Consider the following 25,755-nt stretch of genomic DNA (forward strand, 5'->3'; position numbering starts at 1 on the left):
ACTACAGTAGCTCTAAGCCCATGACCTTCAGAAAGAAAAGCGCTTCGCATTAACCGATAATAAAACAGAACTACAGACAACAAGGTCATTACAGCGGGCCTATTGGTAGGAATGCTGGATGTCGTAGGCGAGCGCGAGTCTAGCATAAATCGTAGGCACGTGCGTTGGACGGAAGTCATTAGAACATTTACGGAGTTCCTGTTTCCTTTTGTTATCGTCCTTGTTAAACCCACCCCGTAGCTAAAAGCTCCTGTTCTCCTGTTTCTTTCTATGAATGTTGCGCCTTATTTCCTGCCTGCTATCTTTCGTTGCAGTTCTGGTGTGTTTGCGCTGATGAAGCGCTTTGTTTTTCTTTTTTTTTCTATTGCAAAGGGGACGCCGAATGGTTCCTTTCTTAGAAGCGATACTGCTTGTCACTGCAGACAGTCCAAAGAAATTTCGCCGTCATGCGTCTCATGCAGTAAAGGACGCAACTGAGGTGTCGTATCTCAGGCGCGAGATAGAGATGTGAAGGTACACTCGCATTCGTTACGGTTTATTTTTGCATGCAGGCCGCAAAAGGCTCAGACTTCAGTGTGTAACTCATTGAAGCAGTCGGTGGCGCTTTATATTTTTGTGGGCGTCAATTTCTAAAGCTTACCTACTCTTATAGCTTCGTCTTGAATTTTCCGCAACAGATTAACGCTAATATTCTGTAAACTCACTCAGTAGGGGTCCCTGCAAACCACCCTCGTGAAGCGAACGTCTCGTGAAATCGAGATGGTGTATGGCTGCTTGACTTACTCTGATAATGGTGATCTCCCGATGGTGATGTATGTCTTAAACGAACAATAAACCTTGAGAGAGTAACTGAGAGAGAGAGAGAGAAGCCTTAAGGGAAAGGCAGGGAGGTTAACCAGGCTGAGCCCGGTAGGCTGCCCTGCACTGGGCAAGGGGGATTGAAAGAAGAGAATGAAGTAAGAAGTTCACTATTTCCACTGTTATGCACACAAGCGTTCATCACTGAGTCAGTCACAGGTGGTCATACAGGCTGGTGCATTTCAAGAAACGCACCAGCGCATTTGTGGCATTTCACATAACAGACGCACGAGGCCACGGGCCCAAGATCTACTCTGTGAAAGGATGGTCGTCTAACTTCTCCAAAGCTGTACGAAGGACACTCTTCTCGTATTCGTACGTAGGGCAGTCACACAGGACATGTTCGGTCGTTTCTTCGACACCACATCTGCTGCAATTGGGACTTTCCGCCATTTCAATTAAGAATGACTAGGCGTTTGTGAAAGAAACTCCTACTTGCAAGCGGCACAGTAGCGTTTCTTCCCGATGGTTATAACCAAGTAAAAGTTGCAATGTCATAGGCGGGTCCGTGGCATATAGGTGCCGGTTGGTGGACTCCAGTGTGTTCCATTTCCTTACAGTAATAATATGGGCAAGACCGCTGAGGTGCCACGCTGCATCCGTTCTCGACAATGGTATCGAGGTTCTTTCATATACATCATGTCTCTCACGGACAGCTTTGTCGGCACTTGCATTGCCAGTAATGCTGCAGTGTCCGGGTAGCCACTGAAATACAATGCCATTGCCTCCGTCCACCGCTTGATGGTAGCGTAATCGTATCTCTGCTACAAGTTGTTCGTGTGGGCTGCGGCACAGAGCTCATATCATATTGCAGGGATGTCTTTGAATACCTTAATATAAACCAGTTATTTGGTGATTCCTGCTGCACATATAGCACTGCGCTACGGAGAGAGGAAATACCGGATCCAGTCGATGTTGTGACGGGGCTTATCTTGAACTTCTTGCAGATTGACATTGACGGAAACACTACCGCACAAGCAGAGCTGGTTAGAGTGGAAGAGCCATTTGTATAAACGTGAACTCGATTGGAGTATGAATCATGCATTACATGTAGAGCGGCTTGATTCAGGGAACAAGTTGGGAAGTCGGACTTCTTTCCAGCTCTTGGGATGTAAAGCCGCGCTTGTGGCTGTCGGAGATACCTCAAAGGACAAGGTGATCTTGCTGCACGCGTGAAATCGGACGGATGAGAGGATCCGTACGAGGCTGCAATGATCGGAAAAGTTGCATCTGGTCTACTTTCTGAGAGGGAAGCAAGACATTCAGGCTGGAGTCGGAAAAGGTGACGAAGATGACTTCTAACGGTGTCTATGACGATAAGTGTTCTGATGGGATGTTCCTCGGCGATGGCAATTGTTGCGGCTGTTGAAGCGCATCGTGGTAGAATTGTAAGGCGGCAGGTAAGTTTCTCGCATAAGCCATGTATTTGGCTTGCTCTCTATGATTAAACTGGACGTAAGTAAAAAAGATAGAACTAGTGTCCCCATAAAAAAATAAGCCGTAAGTTTCAGATGAAAGACCAAGACCGCATGATTACGCAGGATAGCCGGACCGCTCCCTTCGTGTCATGACTAAGCCAAGGCCGGTTCTTTCATTCTAACCATCTCGCGTGTCTTTCTCAAAGCCTTGGGGATCGTGATCCAATGGGTCCTTGGGAAACCTGACCAACCCTACAGCATGGCTCAGCAGATCCTTGTAGTCGAAGTCAAGAATGCTTATTAGCTCCTTCTTGACTCTGGCAGCGATCTCGTCCTTGAATTTCTGGCTGCAGCCTTCGTTAACACTCACGCTGCTTTTGTCGCTAACGTGGACTTGAAATCTCCCGTTGTGGAGCGTTAAGAAAGTCCTGTCCCGACCGGTATAAGTGCCAGCTTCGAAGAAAGACGCCGTGTTTTTTACAGCTACATTGACGCAGATGGTCTCCCGAATGGTGAACAGGGTGTCTACGTTTGCCTTCCTTTAGTGCGACAAGGTGGTCAGCTTGGCCAATCGGTGGTGCTATACAAAGTAAAGTAAGCTTCACGTATGATGTTGCTCAAGGTGCGAAAGTTGAAGATATCAGTGGTACAGTAAAAATTGCGGCTATCATCAGTGTGTTTACTTCGTGGATAGTGATCTGAGGGCGCTCGGGCAGCCTGATTATGCCAGACTGAGAAATAAGCTCATCGGGTAATTAATAACTCAGAATCAAACCGACCCTATGCGGGCTAAGGCCCCCATATTCACAAAAAAACATCTTACGTTAGAACTATTGTCCAGAGCAGGTACATGCCAGTCTCAATGTTGGGCATATATTTTTAACATTGGCGGCCGAGCGATGACAAGTAGTCTATACGAACGAAAAGCTGTATCAGCTCGTGTCCTAGTTTTGTACACCATCCATCCACTATCTCATGTAAACGATTCCGTTACCGCCATAGGTACGCGAACTGATTAAATTGCCAATTTCGATTTAAAGACGCCGCTCCAAGATCCCTTGATTATTTTTTTTTGCACTTTTCGTGCGCGAAGTACGGGAACACGAAAAAGAAGAAGAGTCCTCTTTAAATCTGCTTAACCTTAACATGCAGCGTCTACTCGACTGCTCTGGAATGGACGCCCTTCACGGCAGGAACTGATGACGATTGTTAAATCTCGAATCCAGCTCTGTTCTCGAGGCCGGTGTCATCCAGCAGGCGACAGTGAAGAGGAATATCTTCGAGCTAATATCCCCTTGTAGATAAGTTTCTCAGATTTCACAAGCAGTGGCATGAACGTGTTAGATGCAGTTCAGGTGAGGTTGAGTCCCTGCACGGTGAGGGAGCAGAAGATGGCGTTATTTCCGCTATAAAAGTCGGCCGTACGGCAACCACCTCGCCGGTGCACGGCATGATCGCGGCCATGGATCTCGCCGCGTGTCATGCTCCCCTCCAGGCCACGGCTGGTGATGCGGTTGGTGATGCGGTTCTTCAACACCTGCCGGACATTAAGTTGGCAGAGTACCCCATTCGTAATCATTCACCAATGCTTTCGCCGTGCCCTCTGCTCATTCACACACATTTGAACTAGCATTCGTCGGCACTCACTTGGGCTCTTACTTGCACCGACTTCTACTCACCGAAACTCACTCGCATCCTCTCACACTCGCCTTAATTCCCCAACGTTTATATTCACGTCCACTGAAACTCAGTGGCTATTCCGCTTACTCATAATCGAGTTTATTTACAGCCGCCGTCAATCACTCACGCCTGTGAAATGAGTGTTGAGCCAGTATTAGTCGGGAGGGGGAGGGGGATACTCGGGTTAGGTACGCCGCACAATGCTGCGGGGTACGTTCCACAAGGAATCCCTGTATCTCAGACATATCAGAAATGATGTCACCTTCATGCTCTCACGTGGAACGCAGTTGTGCAAGATCACAACATTCTACTCAATCAACGTTGCAGAGCGAGTTAGTCGGCATTCCATACTTCTTGCCAAGTGGCAAGTGGGGCCAAGGAAGCGATACCTTAAATTGAGGCCGCGAGGTCACAATGAAGTCGCCGTAGCGTTACGTTCACTTTCGCAACATCATGCGTAAGTTTTGACAAAGCTTCTCTAAGAAGACATCGACAAGAGTCTTTGGGCTCTGGCGTAAATTGAATAGGTTCATTTGCCTGTTTCGCCCGCTTTCGTGGCGGTTGAGTATTGGTGGTCAGGCTTTCACCACTGACACAAAGACACCAGTGACAAGGGCGCGTGGAGTCGTGAAGTCCGCGGTTGCCAGAGGCGCAGGTGCTTTTGCGCGAGATTTTTGGGACGTTTGAAGGCTTTATACTCCATCTCACTGGTAATTTGCAGCACTGTGGAAGCTGCAAGACTCCTTAGCCAATAGGAAGGCCGAATGTCCATCGAGATGTCTTTCTTCCCGCCGCGTCGTCTGCTCAGCGGGTACTGAATTCGAGGTAGACGATGTGCGTGCGCGAAGGTCCTAACATGTCCCGCTTCGCAGTAACGTATCTTAGGCCAAGCAAAAACAAAACACAGTCATCTCACCACTAATCTTGATAAAACACTTACGTCCGGAACTATTATCAGCTGTGCAAGCCTATTGCTTATGTACGCCTCGTACCATCGGCAGGGCTGCGAACGATTTGTGACGTATTATATATATGGAGTGGCCAAGCGCGTAGTGAGGACAGTGCTCCTTTCTCCTGTCGCCCTCTCCCTTGGCGACGGCTTTAGGAGAGGGGGCGGCAGCTCGAATTGAATTCTGGTGCTTTGCGTGCGACAACCACGATTTGATTAAGAGACACGCCGTAGTGAGGGACTCGGGATTAATTTTGACCACCTGGGAATCTTTAACGTGTCCAAAAATGCGCAGAACACGGGTGTTCTTGCATGTCGCCCCCATCAAAATGTGACCGCCACGGCCGGGACTTGATCCCACGACCTTGGGCTTAGCAGCGCAACACCCTAGCGGCGAAGCCACCGCGGCGGGTAGTGCCAATAAGTGAAGCCAGTAAGCCTTGGGACAGGCGGAAGAAGAAAGAGAAGAAGGTGCAAAATAAGTGATCGTGAAGACTGACCACTTTTTCCTATATCCTTACATAACCATACATTGGTTTGCCATCTTCGAAGCAGTCTCCATGTTGAGTAAGTAAACTAGGTCCAGAATTTTTACCATGAAATAAACGCTGTCATTGTTACCAGTTTCACTGAAATTTAAGTATTTCGACGGTAATTTAAAAGGTCCGCGAATTTTGGGAATTAACTACAGTGACAGATAAGTCGAAAGACAGGCTGAAATGTATTCCCAGAGATAAACACATTCGTATGCTTGGCGCAGCGTACTTGAAGGTTTTTCGGCGCTTGTTCTGTGACCGACAGGCCCTCAAATTGTTTTCAGTTGGTTTTATGCTGCTCACACTAAAAGTCTAATAAAAAATAGAAAGCATGCAGATGCTCCAGAAACTGCTGAGAGATTCTAGTAATACAAAGCAGAACTTCAGCATCATGCTTGTAGATATCTTTTCTGAAAAAGAATGTCTCAAAATAATGCATGAAATTGCGCCGAAATGCTTTCTCCCCCAGGCCTACACTCTAAGAAATGTTTACACCCTTGGGAGTGCCCCTTCTGCCACACAACGATAATCGTCATCTGCCTTGATGCGTTTCCTTTCTTGAAAACGCCGCGCCCGCTACTTTCCTGTCGAGAATGCTATCATGCTGATAACGCGCATGCCGCTCGTTACTGGAAAGTACCGGGCTCGCAGCGTTAAAGAAAGGAAACGCATCAAGCAGATGACGATTATCGTTGTGTGGCAGAAGGGGCACTCCAAAGGGTGTAAACATTTCTTAGAGTGTATTGCAAGCTTGTAATTATAAAATTAGAACGCCACGAATTTGCAGGCCACTTTCAAGAATACTAACTGTACCCGTTCATCATCGGTCATCATGTCATCTATTTTTGCCGTTTTGTTGTATGGCCTACTGCTCCTAAAACATTGGTTTCTATCTGTGTGCTCTATTTGTATTCTTTTGTTTATTGTTCTTTATAATGTATTGATCATCATAATCATTGTCATCACCATAATTTATTTTACCCTATTAAAGGGCCGGCCTCATCACAGAGCATTACAAATGGGGGGACAGGAAAAACAAGGACGTGTCATAAAACAAATCCAATAATTAACTTAAGAGCAGCTCTTCTTCAAGGAAGTGAACACGAAGCGAGTACAACAAAGAACAAGATGAATAAAGAGAAAATCAGACATCCACCCGTTCGTAGCAATTGCTACAAAGGAAACCCAACGGGTTCCTGGAAAGAAAAGCCTCGTAGTTGAAGAAAAATTCGTCCTGGTCCGGGACTCGAACCCGGGACCACCGCCTTTCCGGGGCAGCCGCTCTACAACCTGAGCTAACCAGGCGGCTAGCAGATGGCAGGGCGAAGTCGAATTTGTCGACAACACGAAGCAAAGGCAAGAGTTTGACGTATCAACCCTTTGTAGCAATTGCTACGAACGGGTCGATGTCTGATTTTTCCTTTATTCATTACTTCTCTCCACCTTGCGGGTTTCCGCAGAACTACTACGTCAAAGAACAATATACTTATCGTTAATCATGTGCATGTTAATAGTAGTATTGGGAAATTAAAGCAAGCAGGAAGAGCCATTTCAATAGGAACAGCTCATGCCCAAGAGAAGGAGCAAAAACGGAATAACAAATGTGCAAGAAGAAAACAATGATGAACATTAATTAACGGATTTACCGTCAACCATACAATGAAATAAAAGGCACGTACACTAAAGAACAAAATTACTATTGTTATTTTTATCCGACAGTGTATACATCTGTAAGAGTATCAGCCAAAATATCATAGAAAACGTACAATACTTAGATCAAACGTTACACATGTATGTACCTTGAGGGTATAAAGAAAATAAACCACGAGCTTTTGCTGCGCAGCGCTCAGCCATTTCATGTTTCAAGGACAGTACAGCCGTCAAAGAAATCAACTCGTATCACTACAGTGGTCCTGAGCCCATGAAATTCAAGAATAAATATGCTTGGCATGACCCGATACGAAAACTCAATCTCTGTCATCCACGCGCTCATTAAAACGGGCCTGTTTGAAGAGCTGTGTGTGGCTGGAGAGTGTGTCCGGTATATATATTGTGGGCACTTGCGCGTGATGGAAGTCATTATAGCATATACGGCGTCCCTGTTTCCTTTTGTTATCCGTCGCTCCTAAGCACTCTGTTTGGCTCAGATTTCTGTTTATTTCTACGAAAGCTACTTCTTGCTTCGTGCCCGCAATCTTTCGTCGTAGTTCTGGGGTGTTTGTATTGATGATACGTTAATTATTTATGTCGGATTTTCTTTTTCGTATCGTGATGACGACGTTGAATGTTTGCTTTTCATCAACAGGCACATCTGCTCGCTGCAGATAGAGAAAACAATTTTAGCTTTCCTGTGTAACCCTGCTAAATTCAATTTCGCATATGCAGGCGCTGGGTAGAAATGTCAAGGCTCGCTTATACTCATTGGGGATTATTTTTATACAGATGCAACAAAAGTCTCAGGCTTCAGTAGGTCGCATGTTGAAGCTTTCGATGGCGCATCAAATTCCTCTAGGCATGTATTTCAGGAGTACTTCTACTTTCATAGCTTTGTCTTGAATCTTACGCATCAACTTACCACTAAGCTTTTGCTGACGCCTTTGCAAGGGCCATCCTTGGTGCTTGCAGACCGCTGTCGTGATGCGAACGTCTCGTGCAACGAGGAGGATATAGACTGCCCGAGTTTATGCTTATGTGCTTACGTGCCCACAATATATCTCTTAAACGCAGACTAAACATTGAAAGAGTAACTGAATCTGTCAATGGCGCTTACGTCGGCTCTGCACGTGCTTTGTAAGCATTACTTGCCAATGTGCATTTTGTTGCGTCTGCCGTTTCTCCGGGGACAGGGTGTTGCGCGCAATGAGAAATCTTGTAGTGGCGTCGAATAAGATACGCACACTTACTTTCGTACACTAATACGAATAATAAAACCAGCGCGTGCAGCAGGAGTACTTTCGTTGCAAATTGAGAATATTGTTCTTGGTACAACGCTTAATTCTTTCACTCCTTGGTGCTTAGTTTACTGCAATGGCTATGGACATTTAAGATTTCTCCGAGTGACCTGGTTGGTGATTCTAAACAAGCATACAAGACGTTGTAGCACCTGTTATAGAAATATTAACTTTCACATGACGCATGAGCAAACATGCCGTCAACGTGTCCTCTTCCATGCCCTGAGAAAAATTACGACCTGCTCAAATTCAGCAATTCTACAAACATGTGCGTCCAGCATGCCTGCGTCCAGCATGCCCATTTGTCATGAACAGGGTGATGTACATTTCGGACCGCTTATTGCCTCGCAGGCTTCCTGCCGTGAACACGTCATGTTGGGGCCCAATGCATTAGCTTGGGCTGTGAGACATGCTTGGACCCTAGGGAAACAGCATTGCAATGTTCTGCACAAGTAAATATCCGCGAGGTTAGAATCAAGCTTAAAAATGGCGCAAAAATGATTTATGTGGACAACAAGCACAGGACAGAATTACCGCCTGTTCTGTCCTTTTTCCCCGTTGCATTCATTGCGCTATTCTTGAGCTTTAATCATGAGCCAACTAGTACAAACGCAAGTTTAAGTCGACGAGGTTAAAATCGCACTACGATAACTTTCAGCGAGATCATAGACTGTATGGATTGATGAAAGGGCCAAAAGATAAATATGGTGTACTGTAGATACTGAACAAAAATTTTGCTTACATGGGAAGATACTGCGAAGTGTATAAACATTATTTGACTACTTTCACCTTGGAGCAGCCTTAACATAACACGTTCTCTTTAAACTTTATTGAACAATCTCCACGCCGTTTGCTTTTAAACTGACCGACGAGGACATTGCACACCGTTCTGCTGAACTACCCCCTTTATCCCCAGCAAAGATATCAACTGAGGGATAACAACTTAGGGATAAAACAATCATTCAGTGTCCTTTGGGACGATATTTTAACTACGGCCAGTTAAGGACCTTGAAAGGACAGCTTTCATTGCAGTCCATTACTTTTCACTAGTACAGATGTGTGTTCAAAATGGAAGGAACGATTGTGTGCAGGGATTGGCGTTCGTTGTTAATGTATGGTTGTTGTTTTTCGTTTTCCTTTAGAACCTCTCGCATGTGTAAGTATTCGCGTGTTCTACTGTTCCATTATCATTGTTATTTTATTCATTTTAGAGAAACATTACTTTTTGTGTATAAGGGAAATGATGTATCCAGGGGCGTACTGTCTCCGACATGTGCAGATGCACTATTTATTTATTTAATTTAAAATGTCTTACAAACCTAACTTTTATGTAACACTACCTAACAAAGGTATTTTCTAACATTACTTTCGGCCCAAGATTAAAGGCGACAGCGTTCATAGGCGTGGTATACAGGTTGCTCAGCATATGAGGTGCGTTCATTGGCTTTATTACACCCAGAGTAGCATGCCTGGCATGCCGTGGAGCTCACATCTCCAATTCAGTTTAATTATTTGCAGTGCTCTCCACAGCATATGTCCACTCGCAGCGTCTGTTTTCATTTGCACAAGCAATAAAATTACGGTTGTGTCTGATATGATATCTTGCTGAAATTTTTGTTTGAGCAGGCAACATAAAAGTCCGGTGTCATACACTCGAAGACATTATCACCACTACCGGTGTTTTCTATGATACTGACATGGTTATACAAAACGCGGACCAGCCATTGCTTATAAAGCCTGCTTGCGAAGGTGTTGACATTGTGCAAATGGCCGCCTCAGGGACAGGCGCGGTGTCAAGGTTACAGTTAAGGGGTTCATGCATGCACGCATATGTCAAGGTAGGCTCCTTCCGGCTCACAGTTCGCCCATTCATTCTAAATACCCTTCAATGTCACAAGCGCCGGTAGGTTGGACAGGTGAAGGCCGTCAGTACAGGCTCAGTGGTGTGTGCCTAGCGTGCGGAGAACACAAAAGACACTTGCCATCCAATCATATATAAGAGATCGACGTGCCAGGGTTCTCATGACCGCAGTTACAAATTAGGAATAAGTCAGCTATCTTCAAAATAAAAAAAGAAATGGTCAGGTAAAACTGGACCCAAAAACAAGCAACTGAAATTGCCCGGCGTCGCAGACGTCGCCACCAACGGTCATCCAGGCTGACTACGGCTTCTGTGAAAGGGGAATTTACATACCCGCCAACTCTCCCAAATTTTTCGTGTAGTTTACGAATTTCAGCCCGTTTTACGATTTTGCGAATGTTGCCTCAGGTCTTACGAAAGAGCAATTTTGTTTGCGAAAATGTATGGAGTGTTCTGATGGCGAAAGCTTGAAAGAGGGACAATTGCTTCGAGCAAGTTTATACCAACGCATCGTTGAAGCAGGTGAAGTTGGCAACAGCTAAGTCACTGAGAAAGTATCTGGAAAGTGATGTAGAAACAATTCGTTGCTTGACGTGATTTGCTGTCCCAAGCTTGTTGCTGCTGGGTGTGCTGCTTCTAAATTTAAATCTTCGTTATTAAACTGTGTATGTACCCTTAAAAGACGTAAGCTCAGGGAAGCTTTAAAAAAATTCTTGCTGCTGCTACCTTTCCCCTCCATCCCTCCCCCCCCTTTAGGCAGACATGCGTTTACATACTGAGCAATTTCGAACCCTCCAGCACTGCATGCATTAGACTTTGAGGGCTCGGCCAACGGAGGCAGAAGTCGGCAAGGCTAACTATTCAGCAAAATGGCCTGCAATATCGTATGCACCGACTGTCAAGGAGTAGCAGCCTGCTACTCCTTGCTCGGACATGAGCTACACTTTCTGATGAGGTATCAGTTGCAGATTGACCAGTCATAGCTCTACTACATTAATTAATGGACGTCATCCGGGTACTCCTGAACAACCAGTACACTAAGTCTGTCCAAGGTGCGATGTATGTACTTGATACGCTGGCTGCACTGCTGGCATCCATTGAGTTGCGGAATGCTCCACAAGCTGCCATCATTACCAGCACAGAGAATCCAAAAGTGGCTTCAGCGATTGTCAACACAGAGGCTCGTGCGCTTCCTTCAAGAACTGCCTGGGCTAACAACTACGCATTTCAAAGTGTTCTTAATTTCGCGCATGTCCAACCTACAACAGCGCATAAAACGAGAGACAAACATAGAAAATACGTACAGATGTTTGCCCCTCGTTATACGTCCAGTTTTTGGAGAATTATAAACCAACAAACCCGGACTTCCACTCTATTGAATTTTGCGCATGTATTGTGAGCTCCTTGGTGGTCTTGTACTCTTCTCTCTCTCTCTTACTTTATCTTTTTCCTTTACATTTCCCTCCCCCAGTACAGGGTAGCAAATCTGATATTGCGATCCCGCGAGCCTCCCTGCCTTTCTTTTTTGTTCGCTCTCTTTTCCTCTGACCAGCATACAAGACAGCTTGCCTTCAAACACTGCATTTAGATCTCCTTCGCATGCCTCCCTCGAACACTACAACAAGCATGTTGCCATCTCTATCGCCTCTTCTATTTTCAAACAGGTTAGAATAGTTTTCACAGAAAAGCATGCGTCAAAGTCGGCCCTTTTAATCAGTGCCACGCCGATCCCGGGAGCACGCAACACATCGCTTTATGCAGTTTATGCAGACCGTACCAGGCAATGTAAAACAAATGAACACAAAAGAACCACACGCCATGAACATTTAAATGCATGTTTTCTTTATTTTAGGAACATATAAACGCAGCGTCCTTCTTTCTGTGCTAGCACACAGTACACAAAGGTGGACTTGCAATTCAAACGCTGCAGGCACTTTTCTCGTATAAGCCGTAAATTGGGCTTAATTTCTTTTAATAAGCTAGACAGTGGTAAAGACGACAGTGAAAGTGTTCGCGCAAAGAAAGCCGAACGTTTCACATACGGGACCAAAACGGCATGGCTTCGCTAGAAGACGAGACTGCTTGCTCCGTGGCATGACTGAGTCAAGGCCACTTCCCGACACTGTAACGATCTCACGCGTTGCACTGAAAGTCCGATTAGACCCTGGGGAACGTGACCGACTCCACAGCACGGCGCAGCAGGTCCTTGTAGTCGTTGTAGAAAATGTGTCTCAGCTCGTCCTTGACTCTGGCCGCGATTTCCTCCTTGAACTTCTGCCTGCGGGCCGAGTTAAGGCTCAGGTCACTGTCGTACGTCACGTCCAGCCGGATGTCCTCGATGAGGAACGTGCGGAGAGTGCCGTCCCGACCGATAGGAGCGCTTGCTTCGAACTGAGCCATGGTGTCCTTAACGGCTACGTTCACCCAGATGGTCTTCCAAATGGCAACCAGAGTGTCTCCCTTTGCCTGCATTTAGTATGACAAGGTAAGTGGCTAGCCCAACCTGCAATGTTCATGCAGGATATGCAAACCATGTGATCAGACACTGCTTGGCTCAACATAAAAAAATTTAAGGACACGGTGCTACCATAAAAATCGCGCCTAACAAGATTTTCGAGAGTGCCTTCAATCCACAGAATAGGGATGCACAGCCACTGAGGTAACCTGACAACAGGAAGCCTTTATGTAACAATAATTTCTCAAATAAGAATTATGTATGAAATAAACCCATGCTGTGTGGGCCTGCTTCTTGGCTTTGCATACGCTACCTCCATTACGACCACGTAAATAGTTATATTCATGGATCAGAAACTCTCCAGTGTTCCCCTATAGGCATGGTTCCGCATCGAGAGCCACCACCACCAGTTTCAAGACGTGTCGGCCGACGATATCGACGGCTGCCGAACTTACAGCTTTGCGCACTGCACTTAGTCTCGTCAGCCAAGAACAACCTCGAAGATGGTCAATATTCCGTGATTCCACGGCAGCACTGCAGTCTTTGCTATCAGCCCTGCGGCGCGGACCAACTGGTATTCAACACTGGTATTCTGGGAATAACTGGGAACAACTGGTATTCCTGATTAGACAACTAATCGATACCTTGGCCGGAAACTGACACCACGTGACATTTCAGTGGCTTCAAAGTCACTGCTGCGTCATAGGTAACGAACGCACCGATAACGCTGCTCGGTCGGCTCTTCAAGCTGGTAAAGAGCAGTTGATAACGTTTCTTTTTTAGTTAAGTTAATTACTTGCATACACACAATACTGTTTGTACCCATAGCCTTGGCGGCTAGTTCGGGGTTCAACAAAGAAATAGACATTAGAAGAACAGCGTACTTATTGTACGAGACAACTTAAACACACGTTATTAAAGCATTTTTATAGGAAAAATACGGGATGAACCAAATGGTGTTATGACATCAGGGGATACAAATATAAATACCCTGTGAGTATTCATGAAGTTCTTTAAGCATTGTAGAAAGTTTTGACTAGCCTTTCCACTGAGTGAGAGCTAGTTGCATATTATAGCACCGTTGAACTCCACGAGTCTCTGTCCATATACATTGTGACATGGTGGTGAGTTAATACAGTTGTCAGTAGCTGCCCTCGTGTTTCGTGCCGGAAAATTAAATATTGTGATAGGTAGCGGATTATTAAAACGTATTATTGCATTAACTGCCTGACCAACTTTTACTTTGTACGCCTCACTGAACGGCAAAACACGAAGCGATTGAAACAGATGTTTACTTGGATGAGTATGTTCAGAAAAGGTAATTATTAGTAGCACCAGTTTTTGAAGACTGATGACAGGTTCTACATAGGTTTTATACGTACTAGGTTTTATACGGACAGATGCCGCAAGAAAACGTCGAATGCTCGCACGGGATATCACGTTCTCCCTGTGGAACAGCCGAACTTTTCAAGGCAACCGGTTACACCACCTAAACTCTTCTATCCACATTCGCAACCTAGCTAGACTCTGCCGAAGCGAGGCTACCCTGCTTTGTCGAATATGACTAGGAATGGCTTTTACGAAGTCTTTTGAATTCCGAATGGTATGGGCCAATGACGCCTTGTGGGATGACTGTGGTAGCGAGGAAACCGCCCTCATTAAAATTTACTGAGAGGATCGCTCGCAATCGCGATAAAAGAAATTTAATAGAAGAAACCATTTTAGAATGCTGACATCACAAGCCATCGCAGCGAAGAGTGGTGAGGGCACTATTGCAGCTTTTAAACACAACAGACTTGGACAAGCGGCTCTAGCCGTAATTGAAGTTTATGGTGCTACGAGTGCTACTGTGTTGTGCGATAACATGCGGTGATAGTGACCGACTGTGATTATGTATCTCTGCTCCCTTTCTTTCTTTCGCTCTCTGAACTTTCCTATCTCTTTACTTTCCCCTCCGCTCTCTCCCCAGCGTACGGTAGCAAACTGCACCTTCCCCTCTGCTTAACCTCCCTGCCTTTCCGCTTTCTTCTGTCTCTTTCTCTCTCTGCGTCCTTTACCCTGTTCCATGAATATCGCAGGAAAGTGGGTTGGTTAAAACAGCAACTTTGTTTTAATAACGATCCCCAGCGATTCAATTACTAAAAATTTCTCACCCAGCACTTGCATAATACCACGCGAATGCAATATAGACTGCACTCCCAACCACACTCCTTCCTTATCGCAGTAATTGACAAGGAATATCATTAGATTTCAAAGACGGTTTCGTTTTAGGGAAGGCGCCATCCAGTGCTCGTCAAAGTCGAGGGAAATCTTCGGGTCGAGACCCTCTCGTAAAGACGATTCGCAGGGCCAAAGCGGGCAGGGAAAACAGCTCACACTCACTGTTACGGCCGGCACTGCAGAAGACACAAGCGACTTACCAGCGAAGTGAAGGTAATGTTGAGTCCCTGCATAGCAAGGTTGCAGAAGACGACGGTCTGTCCGTCACGGAGGAAGGGCGCCTGACAGTCTCCCAGCCGCTGCAGAGCGGTGTCCAGGCCACGGATCTCGCCACGCGTCATGTTCACCTTCAGGTCACGGTTGGTGATCTGGGTCTTGTACACCTGCCGGGTGCGTCGAGCGAAGAACGTGTATTGTGAAGACGTGTCAGCAAAGACTCCGCCACTGTGCTCTCACGTGAAACACCTTGATGCAGTGACATAGCCAAGTTGGAAGATGGGAATAATTGGCAATCCATTGTTGTTGTGTAACGGAAAGGTGTGTAACGCAAAGGAATACAGTAACTAAAGTAAAGCGACCATCGCAGGGAAACAACTAACATTCCCTCCTTTCTAGTAACCTCGCGCGTAATTTCGGGCGAATCTCCTTTAATAGGGATTCAACACGATATTTGTGGTTCTAGTTCTCCACATCACTATAGGCAGAAATCACCCAAGTAGGAGGTAATGTTTGCGTTCTTGTACAAGCGTTCTTTCTATCAATATGAATAGATATTTAAGCGTTATGCAGAGACTACCGTAAAAATAAAAAGAAAGTAATTTTAAGTTAAGTCAAATGCGTACAAAATTGCAGGCATTAATCACCGAGAAGTTCGGAGCTCAACGAAATGGCGCTACTTTCGACCTTATCTCTCTTCTTTTTTTGTCTCCTTTTTCACTTTGTTTTATCTCAGTCACCATTGTCGTCATTTCTAAGTACATGGCTGCAACTTCTGACCGACTGCGCGTAGCAAATACTCTGAATACTATCTTGCAGCAGCTCGTGCGCTGTTGTTACTCTTCGTCATATCACCTTCGCGGCTGGCTTACCTGCATCAAAAAAGTAATGTTTTTTTTCCTGATTCAGAAGGTACCGGCGAGGCGTGCGGTATAATTTTATACACGTTGTAGCGATTTCAAATGTGAAACATCCTCCAAGGGTAACAGCCCTTGCGGGGGTACCTTGAATCTGAAGTCCCCGATGGTCGCGTAGGGGAAAAGCCGTGGCGATCCCTTCACGAGGAATGGCATCTTTTCCCGGAAAATGGTGTCCACAAAGGTGTTCGCATCGCTGACGCCCGCCGCCGCGGCTGTTTGGGAATACACGACAGAATAAATTATTTTGAACATGTAAATTTACAGACTTGACAGTGAAATATTGTACATGGAGGACTTTCGCACCAATGGATAACGAATACAACACGTGTATGTTACTCTGTTAGCGGCGTGAACAGACTCCAAAGGAACTCTTCATTGCGGCGTAACATTTATTGGTTTCACTGTCATTTCCTTTTTCTTTATTTATTTTGGTAATAATATTTATTCCTTTATATTTGCTATATAACGTAAATAAATGGAGTAGCCGGTGCACTCTCTAAATCAATCTCTCTAGAGGAACTCAAGTATAACACAGCAGAACAGAAATAAAATTCTGTGACTGCTGAGAAAATTTGGCCTATGTTTCCCCACAATTTATAGTTGTCGTATGTGACTGTGGCGGGACATAACAACTCTGGTAGGCGCTCCAGACATGCTTGGTGCTGTGTTCTTGAATTCATATCAGTGTTTTCGGGCACTGAACGGGTGCTTCGCTGTGCGTTCTTTCTGTTGAATACCAGCAGTCATAGTGCAAGCTGTGGTTGACGTGTCAACTGAGAAAGCTTCCTACGCGAACATATTGTCACGGTACTGTGAACATGGCGACAACGACCACCTTGGCCATTGTGAGGAAGAAGTCAACGACGACGTTTGACGGCAGACTACCCGCCAGCTTCTCTATCTTGTTGTACACACTGTAAATGGTCCGTTATTATATCTTCATTTACGTGCAACAATATATAGAAGAATAATTAGTCACTTGCGGTGTCCTTATGCTTACTACCAAGGTGACACATATGATCATTTACTGCTGCGAGAGAATTGTTAATCATTCAGTAGACGCCAGCTACGATGAACCGGACAGCATGGACTATACCTGCCATTTACGCACGCTCATTACTTCACGTGCTGTCTACATAAGTGACGACAATTTCTTGTCCAAGTCAGTGAACAAAGAACCCGTACGCGGTTCCGAAACGTCGGGATAATTAATCTGACTTGGTCAGTGACCGTGATTCTCTTCAGCGAGAAAAAACCAGAAAGCAAAAAAAAAAAGTTATTGAGGTGCTCGGAACCATGTGTGTGAACTTTTTTTTTTTCATGCATACGTGAAACGTATCATGCACAATGTTTTATATCATTTATCTTTCCCGTGGGTACGTGTTAAGCCATGATTAAAAAATCACTGTATAAATTCGGGACAATAAAGCTTACTTTTTTCTTTAAGTGTGTAATTTGTTCGCAGACTGCAATTCACCCGGGAATTATCGGTTTTCTCCTCACCTAAAAACTCGCGTGAAGTAATGGAAGGCATGCTGATGGCAGCCCAAAACTCACCGTAACTGACAGCTGCCAGCACCAAAATACAGAACTTCAGCATGATGATTTTATGTTCCCTGAAAAAAAAAAATTTCAGAATAAATATTACTTCACTTAGGCCGTAAAGACACACCCCCTGCCCTTAACGTTGCCAGCTTGTCAACATGAAAACCAAACGCATCGGGTTCGCAAGACATCTTCAAAGCCATGCGCTACGTTCATCATGGGCAATCCCTCTATGATAAGCGTCTATGAGCGTGAAAAAATGGTTTATTCGTTGATAAATTCGCAAGAATATTTAGGATTTTATCGTCGCAATAAACATGCTTTCTCTTTTCCAAAGTTCAGCTTTCTTTGTCAACTTGTTTTGCTCTCTTGTGTCATTTCTCTTCTTAAAATCGATGAGAAAAACGAGTTTTTCGCCTTTCAGAAGCTATACTTTCGTTACACAGCAAGAGCGGACTACTTAACAGTACACTTGATTTACGAGCATCACCTTCACGGAGGGCCCGGTGCCTTGGATAAGCACTGTGACGTCCTAACAAAGTAGGAGCTTTTGGTGCCACATTTCGTATGAAATGTCACTCAACTGCATCTAGATGGCTAAAGTGACATTTGATGTCTTCTCTCGGCAAAAGTAGCTAAAGCCATACGCTTTCAGTTATGTCCTTGAACTTCTATACTCTAACGAAATGCATTTAAGATCAAGAAAGAGAAAACAAACACAGCGTCAAAGAGCTGGTGCTCACCTTGCCGTCACTCGCAGCAAGAGGTTTCGCTCGACTAAATCAGGCAGCCGCGACGATCACACGCTGACGTCGAGGTCGGAGAGTTTCTTTTTTTCCTTCCCCTGGCAACTTTCGCCCTCTCCACCGTCGTGGTGATAGGTACAAGCCTTCGACGCAGTTTCACAATCTCAGCTTGCAGACAAAAGAAAAGGAAAAGGAAAAACACGCCCGTGCCAACGGCGCTCTCTTGCGCATTGGTATCGCGAAGGATCAAACGTATGCGAAATCGGATGCGTTCTACGTGGCACCATTAGCAGCTTTGACGTCGCGCACTCTGACTTCACAACTCTGTGTTCGGCATCGCCTTCACGTCTTTGTTTCTTCCTTCTTTCCTTCTTTCTTTCTTTCCTTCGCTCATGCCCGAGGTGAGAGCTCATATAACTGTGTCAAGTGCGGATTTTGGAATCGCGTTATTCTGTTCCATTTCGCCCTCCGTGTCTACCCGATCGGCCGTAGTTGGCACAACCGTTCAACCTTGCCTGCCTTGGCGCGACTTTTTCGTTTTTGCTGACCCACATCACGGCCGGCATTTTCTTCTTTTTTGTCCGCGAATCATCCTCTCCGCACGTGGATCGGCCGTAATTACACACGTGGGGTGCGACGGCGCGCGGAACTGCATCTGTTGCTTGCGGTGTGACCTCAGGGCACCACACTCGCAGACGGCGGCGAGTGGACCTTGCAGTTTGTCCGTGCGTGGTTGGTGATCGCCACGACGTCTCCTGGCTTCGAGCTCGACATAGGCTAAGGGGCTGCACGTGTGTTTGCAAGGAGGCGCGGCGCGCGACAAGGTCGTGTTGCCCAGCTGAGTCACCCCAAGTTTCAGCTTTGAATATTTATGACGCGTCCTGCACGGGTGGTCCCCTTCTCTTTGGCGTGACAGTCTCAAGGAATTCATTGATCGTCTTAGCTTTGTTCGGGCTCCTTCACGCTGGTCGTTGCCGAGTTTTGGCGCGTAGCCCACGTTAGCAACTACTTGCGTGGGCGTTGGCTGTACCCGGGTATGTACTACTCCGTGCGCGATTTTGAAATCTGACGGCCACCCGCAGCTTTGGCTAAGCATGTGAAAGCAGGATTGTCGTGGCGAGCTCGCGTGGCGAAATATCGCACGCCAGACTGGGCTCTTGTAGCAACATACACTCAATGGAAGAAGAACGTACAGATGGTGCGAAAATAATGACAAAGAGAAATGTTCTCATAAAAATAATTACAGTCAAATAATCTTTGGCAAGTGAAACTCAATGGGAACCCACAGCGAAGAGGAAAATAATGAAAGTGATTATGATGAAAACGTTTCTTGAGAAAGTAAGGTGGTCTTTGAGATCCTATGGGTGGGGTCCCAGGTCCTGGGCTCCACTGACCTCGGCTGCCCGCCGGACTTGGTTCAGAAGCGCCTTTTGCACTTCTGGGTCCGAGGTGGCGAGCTGTACCTCCCATTGCTCCGTACTGGGGGTTAATGGTTTACCTAGGTAACTATCCAGATTTCTGGCTTTCATTGTTCATTGAAAGGAATTGTGAACTTCAGCGATGCGTTCAAAGGAAAAAAAATGAAGCTGTGAGGACTACTTATTTAAAAAGTAGTTTTCCACATTTTCAAAAGTGAAAAGACGTGGATGTCGATTTGGTACCAAGAACTCCCCACTGTGACCAAAATGTTTTAAAAAATTAGATTAACTGGAGTTTTAAATGTAAAAGCCACAACTTGCCAACCCGCCGCGGTGGCTTAGCGGCTATGGCGTTGCGCTGCCTAAGCACGAGGTCGCGGGATCAAATCCCGGCCTCGGCGGCCGCATTTCGTTCGGGGCGAAATGAAAGAAAAAGTGCCTGCGTACCGTGCATTGGGGGCATCTTAGTGACCACCTGGCTGTCAAAATTAACCCAGGGAGTCCCCCGCTACGGCGTGCTTCATAATAAAATCGTGGTTTTGCCACGTAAAACCGTAGCATTCAATTCAAAATTTTGCCAACGAGAGGCGCCACATTAATGGGGTCCTCCGGAATAACTTTGGACACGTTTTCTGCTATAACTGCACCCAACGCCCGGTACAATCCCCATTTCTTTTCTATTCCATCATCCTGGGTTCGATTCCTTATCGCTGGCTCATGCTGAGCGCCGGAACGCCGCAGCCACTTAGTCATTGCTGTGGGTGAACACATAAATGTCAGTATAGCTAATTTATCCTTGAGCTGTGGGTATGGTTAGCAGCATCAGTTTTTCAAGAGAACTCGGAACGATCAGCCGCTATTCGGAAAGCTTCTTTGGCGAGTGCCTGTGGTGCACAGACATACCCAAACTAAAACACATCCCATGGGAGTGTCCCAGAAGGCCTCCGCACATAGACAGCCCCATATAACACCAACATCCACTAATGAGGAATAGGCAGCGGGAGGCATGGCTTGCGGACGAGGCCCGGGAGAGCCAATTGGCTCTTGTGGACCAAGCCCAGCGAGCCGCTCGTCCCAGTGGGGCCCTGGAATAGGGGCCCCAACCATCGTGCCTTGTTTTATTTATATTCAAAAAATTTTTGCTCACTCACTCACTCTTTGTAAACCAATTCATATACTTTGTCTCCTTTGGAAAGCTCAAAAAAAGGAAGTAGTGATATCCTTTCTCAAAACTAATCCCTGCAAACTATGTATAATAATAATAGTTATATGAGTTCGTTTTTAAAGCAGCACTCACATGGCTTTTAACGATTGCATCAAATGTTTGATTGAATGAAATGTTTGATGCTGTAGAAAGAATGCAGATGCGTCTTTTTCTGACTTTTGTTGGCCACCTTCTAATGTCAAGAGAGAGAGAATAAAAACTGGAGTCACTCTGTTAGCTCCCACTTTAGGCTTTGCGTATTACGTAAATCTAAGAATATTTCACCAATAGCAAAAAGGAAGAAACAATGACAGAATAGGAAGCGCTTCTTCTGCAACGCATATAAATTTGTTGCCTGTAAGTCACAGCGAGGAAGAAGGAAACAATGCACGGAGAACAATCACACTGGTGTGTGTGATAGAAGCGCGACCACTGTCTCAAATGTATCGAGCTCGAAGGATACAACAAGCGTGACGCACTTGAATGGTGCACCACTGGCACTAGAGTATAAGAATGTATAGTGAACTGGGGGGGGTGTTCCAATTTCCTAGTGAAATCGATGTCTGATGAGCAGAAAAAGACACACAGGCCACAACAAATGCTACAACTGAAATAAACACTCAGCGAGACACATGCGTTCTTCTCTCTATTCATATTTTTTTTTTTTTTTCTTGTCAGAGTCACGGGGTATGTTTGTTCACTTTACGTGAACCACATAAGGTACACCCCTAAATTGTTCAAAAAAAAAGCACCCCAACTTTGCTGTCGACTGAACCTCCACATCTCAGAAGTGACATGGTGCTAACAAGCATTTCACTTTTGTTTTTCGCTCACCTGAAGCTTATTGCTTCAAAGACAACAGAAGGTGCTTTTAGGGATGGGATACAGATATATTTACTCCCGCAATAGTTTTCGCTACACTCGTAGCGAAGCAATGCATTTTCATAGTTAAACCACCGTACAGCCAACTTCTCGTGCTTATCAGTTTCGTAGAATTTTTGGTGTGTGTGGTGTGTGCGCGACACATTCCGGCGCGTTGATGTGTCTCTCCGACACGTTCTACGCTCGCGGAAAGTAGGTGTCGGCAACGGCCCTCTCGAGCACCCGCTTGTACTCGTTGTAGATGACCTCGTACAGGGCGGTCTGCACCTTCTTCTCGAGCTCCTGCTTGAACTCCTTCTTGCGTTCGTCGCCGAGGCCAAGTGATTTGTCGTACTTGGTCTTCAGCTCGAGCTCCTTGATGCGAAACGTCTGCACGCTGGCGTCCTTGCCAGGCAGCGCGGCCGCCTCGAAGTCAGTCAGCACCTTGGTGGCATTCACGTGCACCCAGATGCTCTTGATCGTGCCCGCGAGGTTGTCACCCTTGGTCTGTGCGACGAGAAGCGCAAAAGGGAGGTTAGCAGCTCCGCGCGGTAAAACATGGCAGGCGGAACGTAAGCGGGACGGTTTTGGTTGTTCCTTTTTCACCCCATTTTCAAGAAACAAGCTTAAGCGTGAAATTGACAACGTTTCGCCGAGTAAAGCGATATCTTGTGTTTTGGGCGTTACAACGCAATCGCGCAAAATGCTTTTCGCGAGTATGCTGTCCACGACATTTTCTAACGACAGGTACTATAATGTGGCGGACAACCTAAGACTGGCAGTGGTAAATATGCCACCTCAAAGGGAACTGCTATAGATGCCCCAGCCAATTATTTTCGCTCATTTTTGTGACGTCCCGGCGGATGCGAACTTCTTACAGTATCGCGTTTCTCAGGGACTGTGTTTTGTAGCGGAAGCGCAGAAGACAGGTGCAGCGCGGTTTTGTGGGTGGATCTCGAGCAGAATTATTTGCTTGGTCAGCGCCGTATAGGCACTTCAAGGCAGTGATATTCCGCGCAGCCTACAGCTTCTGTGAAATTCCGTGAAGACGTTGGCTGACCTCTAAGCTGCTGTCATCTGTTTATTATTTCTTGGCGTCGCAGATTCTCGAAAGGAAAGTCATTATAAGTGTTCAAACGCAAGTTTTGCGCAAGATCTGTAGTGCCGCATGGTATTAGATAATATAACAACGTGCCAAGCTGCTCACACCGTTTTCCAAAAAAGAAACAGGCAAGCAGGCTTCTTGCAGCGCTTCACGACACTAGTTGCATGGAGAGCCACACTAACGATAACAAACGTCACTCCTCCACAATATATTTTGCTCCGAGAAACGTAAGGTATGCGGGCAAGTTGCGAAACAAGAGTTGAGATAACTCTTGCGTCGATACGCCTGATTCAATGAGCCTTAGGCCCATGACACTGTACTGAAAGAATGCAGGTTACAAGCACTCATGTGGCTGATAAAGCGAACAATACACAAAACGATGAGATAAATATTATGTGTGCGACAGCATCACGTTCGTAACAAACAGCTGCGCAATACTATGATATACCGTAGAACACTAGTAGATAATAAACTACCACCAAATTATCAATAAGAACATAAAGATGTTGGCCTCTACTTTGCATTGTTCCAGCACATAGCTGATCTGAGTGCCGAGTTTGCTATCCTACTAATACACGTGGGATAAATCTAGCAAGTACATTGAAAATCGTAAAACGAAAGCACTGGGTGGCTACTGGCAGGACTGGATTGGTACGCGCTAAAGAATTACCGTTGAATATTACACCAGGAACCCAATTCACGAACGTATGTGCTCAAGACACCTATTACCTTCATGTCACTCGTTCCGTGATTGACCGTACGAATGATTTTATGAGTAGGAACACTGACGCATCCGGGCCTGACCTCGGCGGAGCAATTTTAGGCTGAATTTTGACGCAGCCAGATCATTATGATTGACTATCAGAGTAAAGCCCTGATTTTTCTATCCTATCACCCTATTTTAGGGTCACCGAACAATAAGCGAGAGATACAGCATCAGAACAACGGCTCGGCCACCGTGAAACACGGTTACACTGCGCAGTTGTCTCTCTATGTGTTTTAATATGAATTATAGGTGCCTTAGTTAGCGGCCATGCATAGCTGGCTCATATCTACAGCCCGATTTCCACGCACCATTTGTTGTTCGGGTATGGCTTGTGCCAGATATCATCACCCTAGTTGTCACCACCATAATTTTAACAAGGATTTTTTAAATAACATCTGTTGCTGCAATCTCCTGATGCTGGTGCCCAGGTTTGATCACCCGTAAAACAAAACCATTCTGCGCATTCTATGAAAACGAAAACAAGATTCATTTTGGTGTAAAATTAAAGCAGTATGCTTTGCATTCAGGAAGGATTGAGTTGGATCCTGCGATTGGACAGTTCACGACACTTGGCTGCTGGATAATGTGCGGCTTCAAACAGCAGTAGTAGCAGTAAAGGACTTTATTGGGGTCCTGAAGAGCCAAGCAGGGGTTCTGCTAGGTAGGTCTAGCAATTTGTTTTCCAATTGCTTACTACGCACTGGTCACATGTGCGTCGCTGCATACGAATATCATTACTGCTCGCACGCTATACCTCAGCGGCATCTCCGACGACGGGAAGGCTATCTGCAGCCGTCTGTTTACCTTGGCCGTGAAGGTGGTGTTGATTCCGCTCAGGTCGAGTTCGCAGATGACGGTGGTCTTGCCTGCGACCAGCACCGGGGGCTGGCAGCTGCCCTTGCGGTGTGGCGCAGTGTCCAGGTGTCGTATGGCGCCTTCGGTCGCGTTGACCTTCAGGTCACGGTTGAACAGGCCCGTGGACTTTATCTGCGTATTCACGTTTGCGGGCGCGTCATGTTGAGTAAGCCACTTCTTTAGCGCTGCAGCGACTGGCATTTTTTGGGGGGAGGGCAAATTAGTGCATTTCTACAATATTTACCAATAGCTTCGAAGTTACACCCCAAATGACACAATTTGGCTGAGAGCCTTGTGACAGATTCTTTGGGACGCCAAGGCTACTGAACCTCAGGGAAGTGAACAGGGCTGCCCCTCTTCATTTTCAAGAAATCTGAAACGACTGTAGCGATGACAATTCTTCATACGCGCTGTATAGTATGCCATCTCAATGCAAGTACTGCCAGGTGCGGTGGCTCTGAAACCTTTGTCAAACACTGTACTTATACGAATCGAGAAGTAGGTTTTACGTGTTATCAATAAGTACAACAAAGTTCATTTCGATAAAAATTAACGAAGATTTACTCGGGGAGAAAACAATGTAAAAGTATAAAGAAATTTTCTTGCGACACGACCTGCTTCCTTGAGTGAAAATGAAAGGGGCGAAGAGCAGCAGTTAATGTCTTGGTTCTTGTCGCAAGACAAGAGCTAAAACAATAAACCTACCTTGAACTTAAAATCGGGAATGGTTGCGAATGGGTATAGCCTGGTGTTTCCCCTAACCAGGGAAGGCATCTTCTGCTGAAGAACCGTGTCCATGAACACGTTTGAGTCCATAATAGTCGCCGCCGAAGCTGATAAGAGAAAAATGACAGATGAAGAAAACGTATCCGCACAGCTTACGTCGCTCACGCGGTCAGCTCCGCAACCTCTCAAATCTCGAATTCTTTTGATCCAGACATTTATTGCATGAATAGGAAAATCTTTTTAAATAACACACAATTGGGGAGGATTTTCTTTTTCTGTACGCAATGCGCAGCCATTGCGGGAAAGTAAGGTTATAAAAATATATGTAGACATGAATAAAATCACGTGGATTACGTAGCTTCCATTTACATATAGAAAGCAGTCTTACATATATAAAAGGCGCTTGTATTACTTGACAAGATTGAGTACTTCCGGAGTTCTATGCTATTGTAATTGTATCTTGGG

General features: G+C 45.7%; 2 protein-coding genes across 3 annotated transcripts in view; both read right to left on the bottom strand.

Moving 5' to 3' along the window:
* Positions 1-12,074: 12,074 nt before the first annotated feature.
* LOC126541365 (salivary anticoagulant protein P23-like) lies at positions 12,075-19,321 on the bottom strand. The gene is made up of 5 exons (XM_050188117.3): positions 18,353-19,321; positions 17,622-17,680; positions 16,149-16,276; positions 15,129-15,311; positions 12,075-12,719 (listed from the first exon to the last, which is right to left on the bottom strand). Exons 2-5 carry the CDS (start codon positions 17,662-17,664, stop codon positions 12,411-12,413), a joined length of 663 nt encoding a protein of 220 aa, XP_050044074.1. The 5' UTR covers positions 17,665-17,680; positions 18,353-19,321; the 3' UTR covers positions 12,075-12,410.
* Positions 19,322-21,614: 2,293 nt separating this feature from the next.
* LOC126541363 (salivary anticoagulant protein P23-like) overlaps positions 21,615-25,755 on the bottom strand; it is a 5,798-nt gene continuing 1,657 nt past the window's right edge. For both annotated transcript variants that reach the window (XM_050188115.3, XM_072286516.1), the window contains exons 3-5: positions 25,270-25,397; positions 24,514-24,696; positions 21,615-22,345 (exon numbers count right to left, since the gene is read on the bottom strand). In XM_050188115.3, coding sequence (XP_050044072.2) covers positions 22,037-22,345; positions 24,514-24,696; positions 25,270-25,397 — 620 coding nt within the window. In that variant the 3' untranslated portion in view covers positions 21,615-22,036. The remainder of the gene's footprint in view (positions 22,346-24,513; positions 24,697-25,269; positions 25,398-25,755) is intronic.

The sequence above is a fragment of the Dermacentor andersoni genome, chromosome 2 (genome assembly GCF_023375885.2).
Source record: "Dermacentor andersoni chromosome 2, qqDerAnde1_hic_scaffold, whole genome shotgun sequence".
Classification (NCBI taxonomy): domain Eukaryota; kingdom Metazoa; phylum Arthropoda; class Arachnida; order Ixodida; family Ixodidae; genus Dermacentor; species Dermacentor andersoni.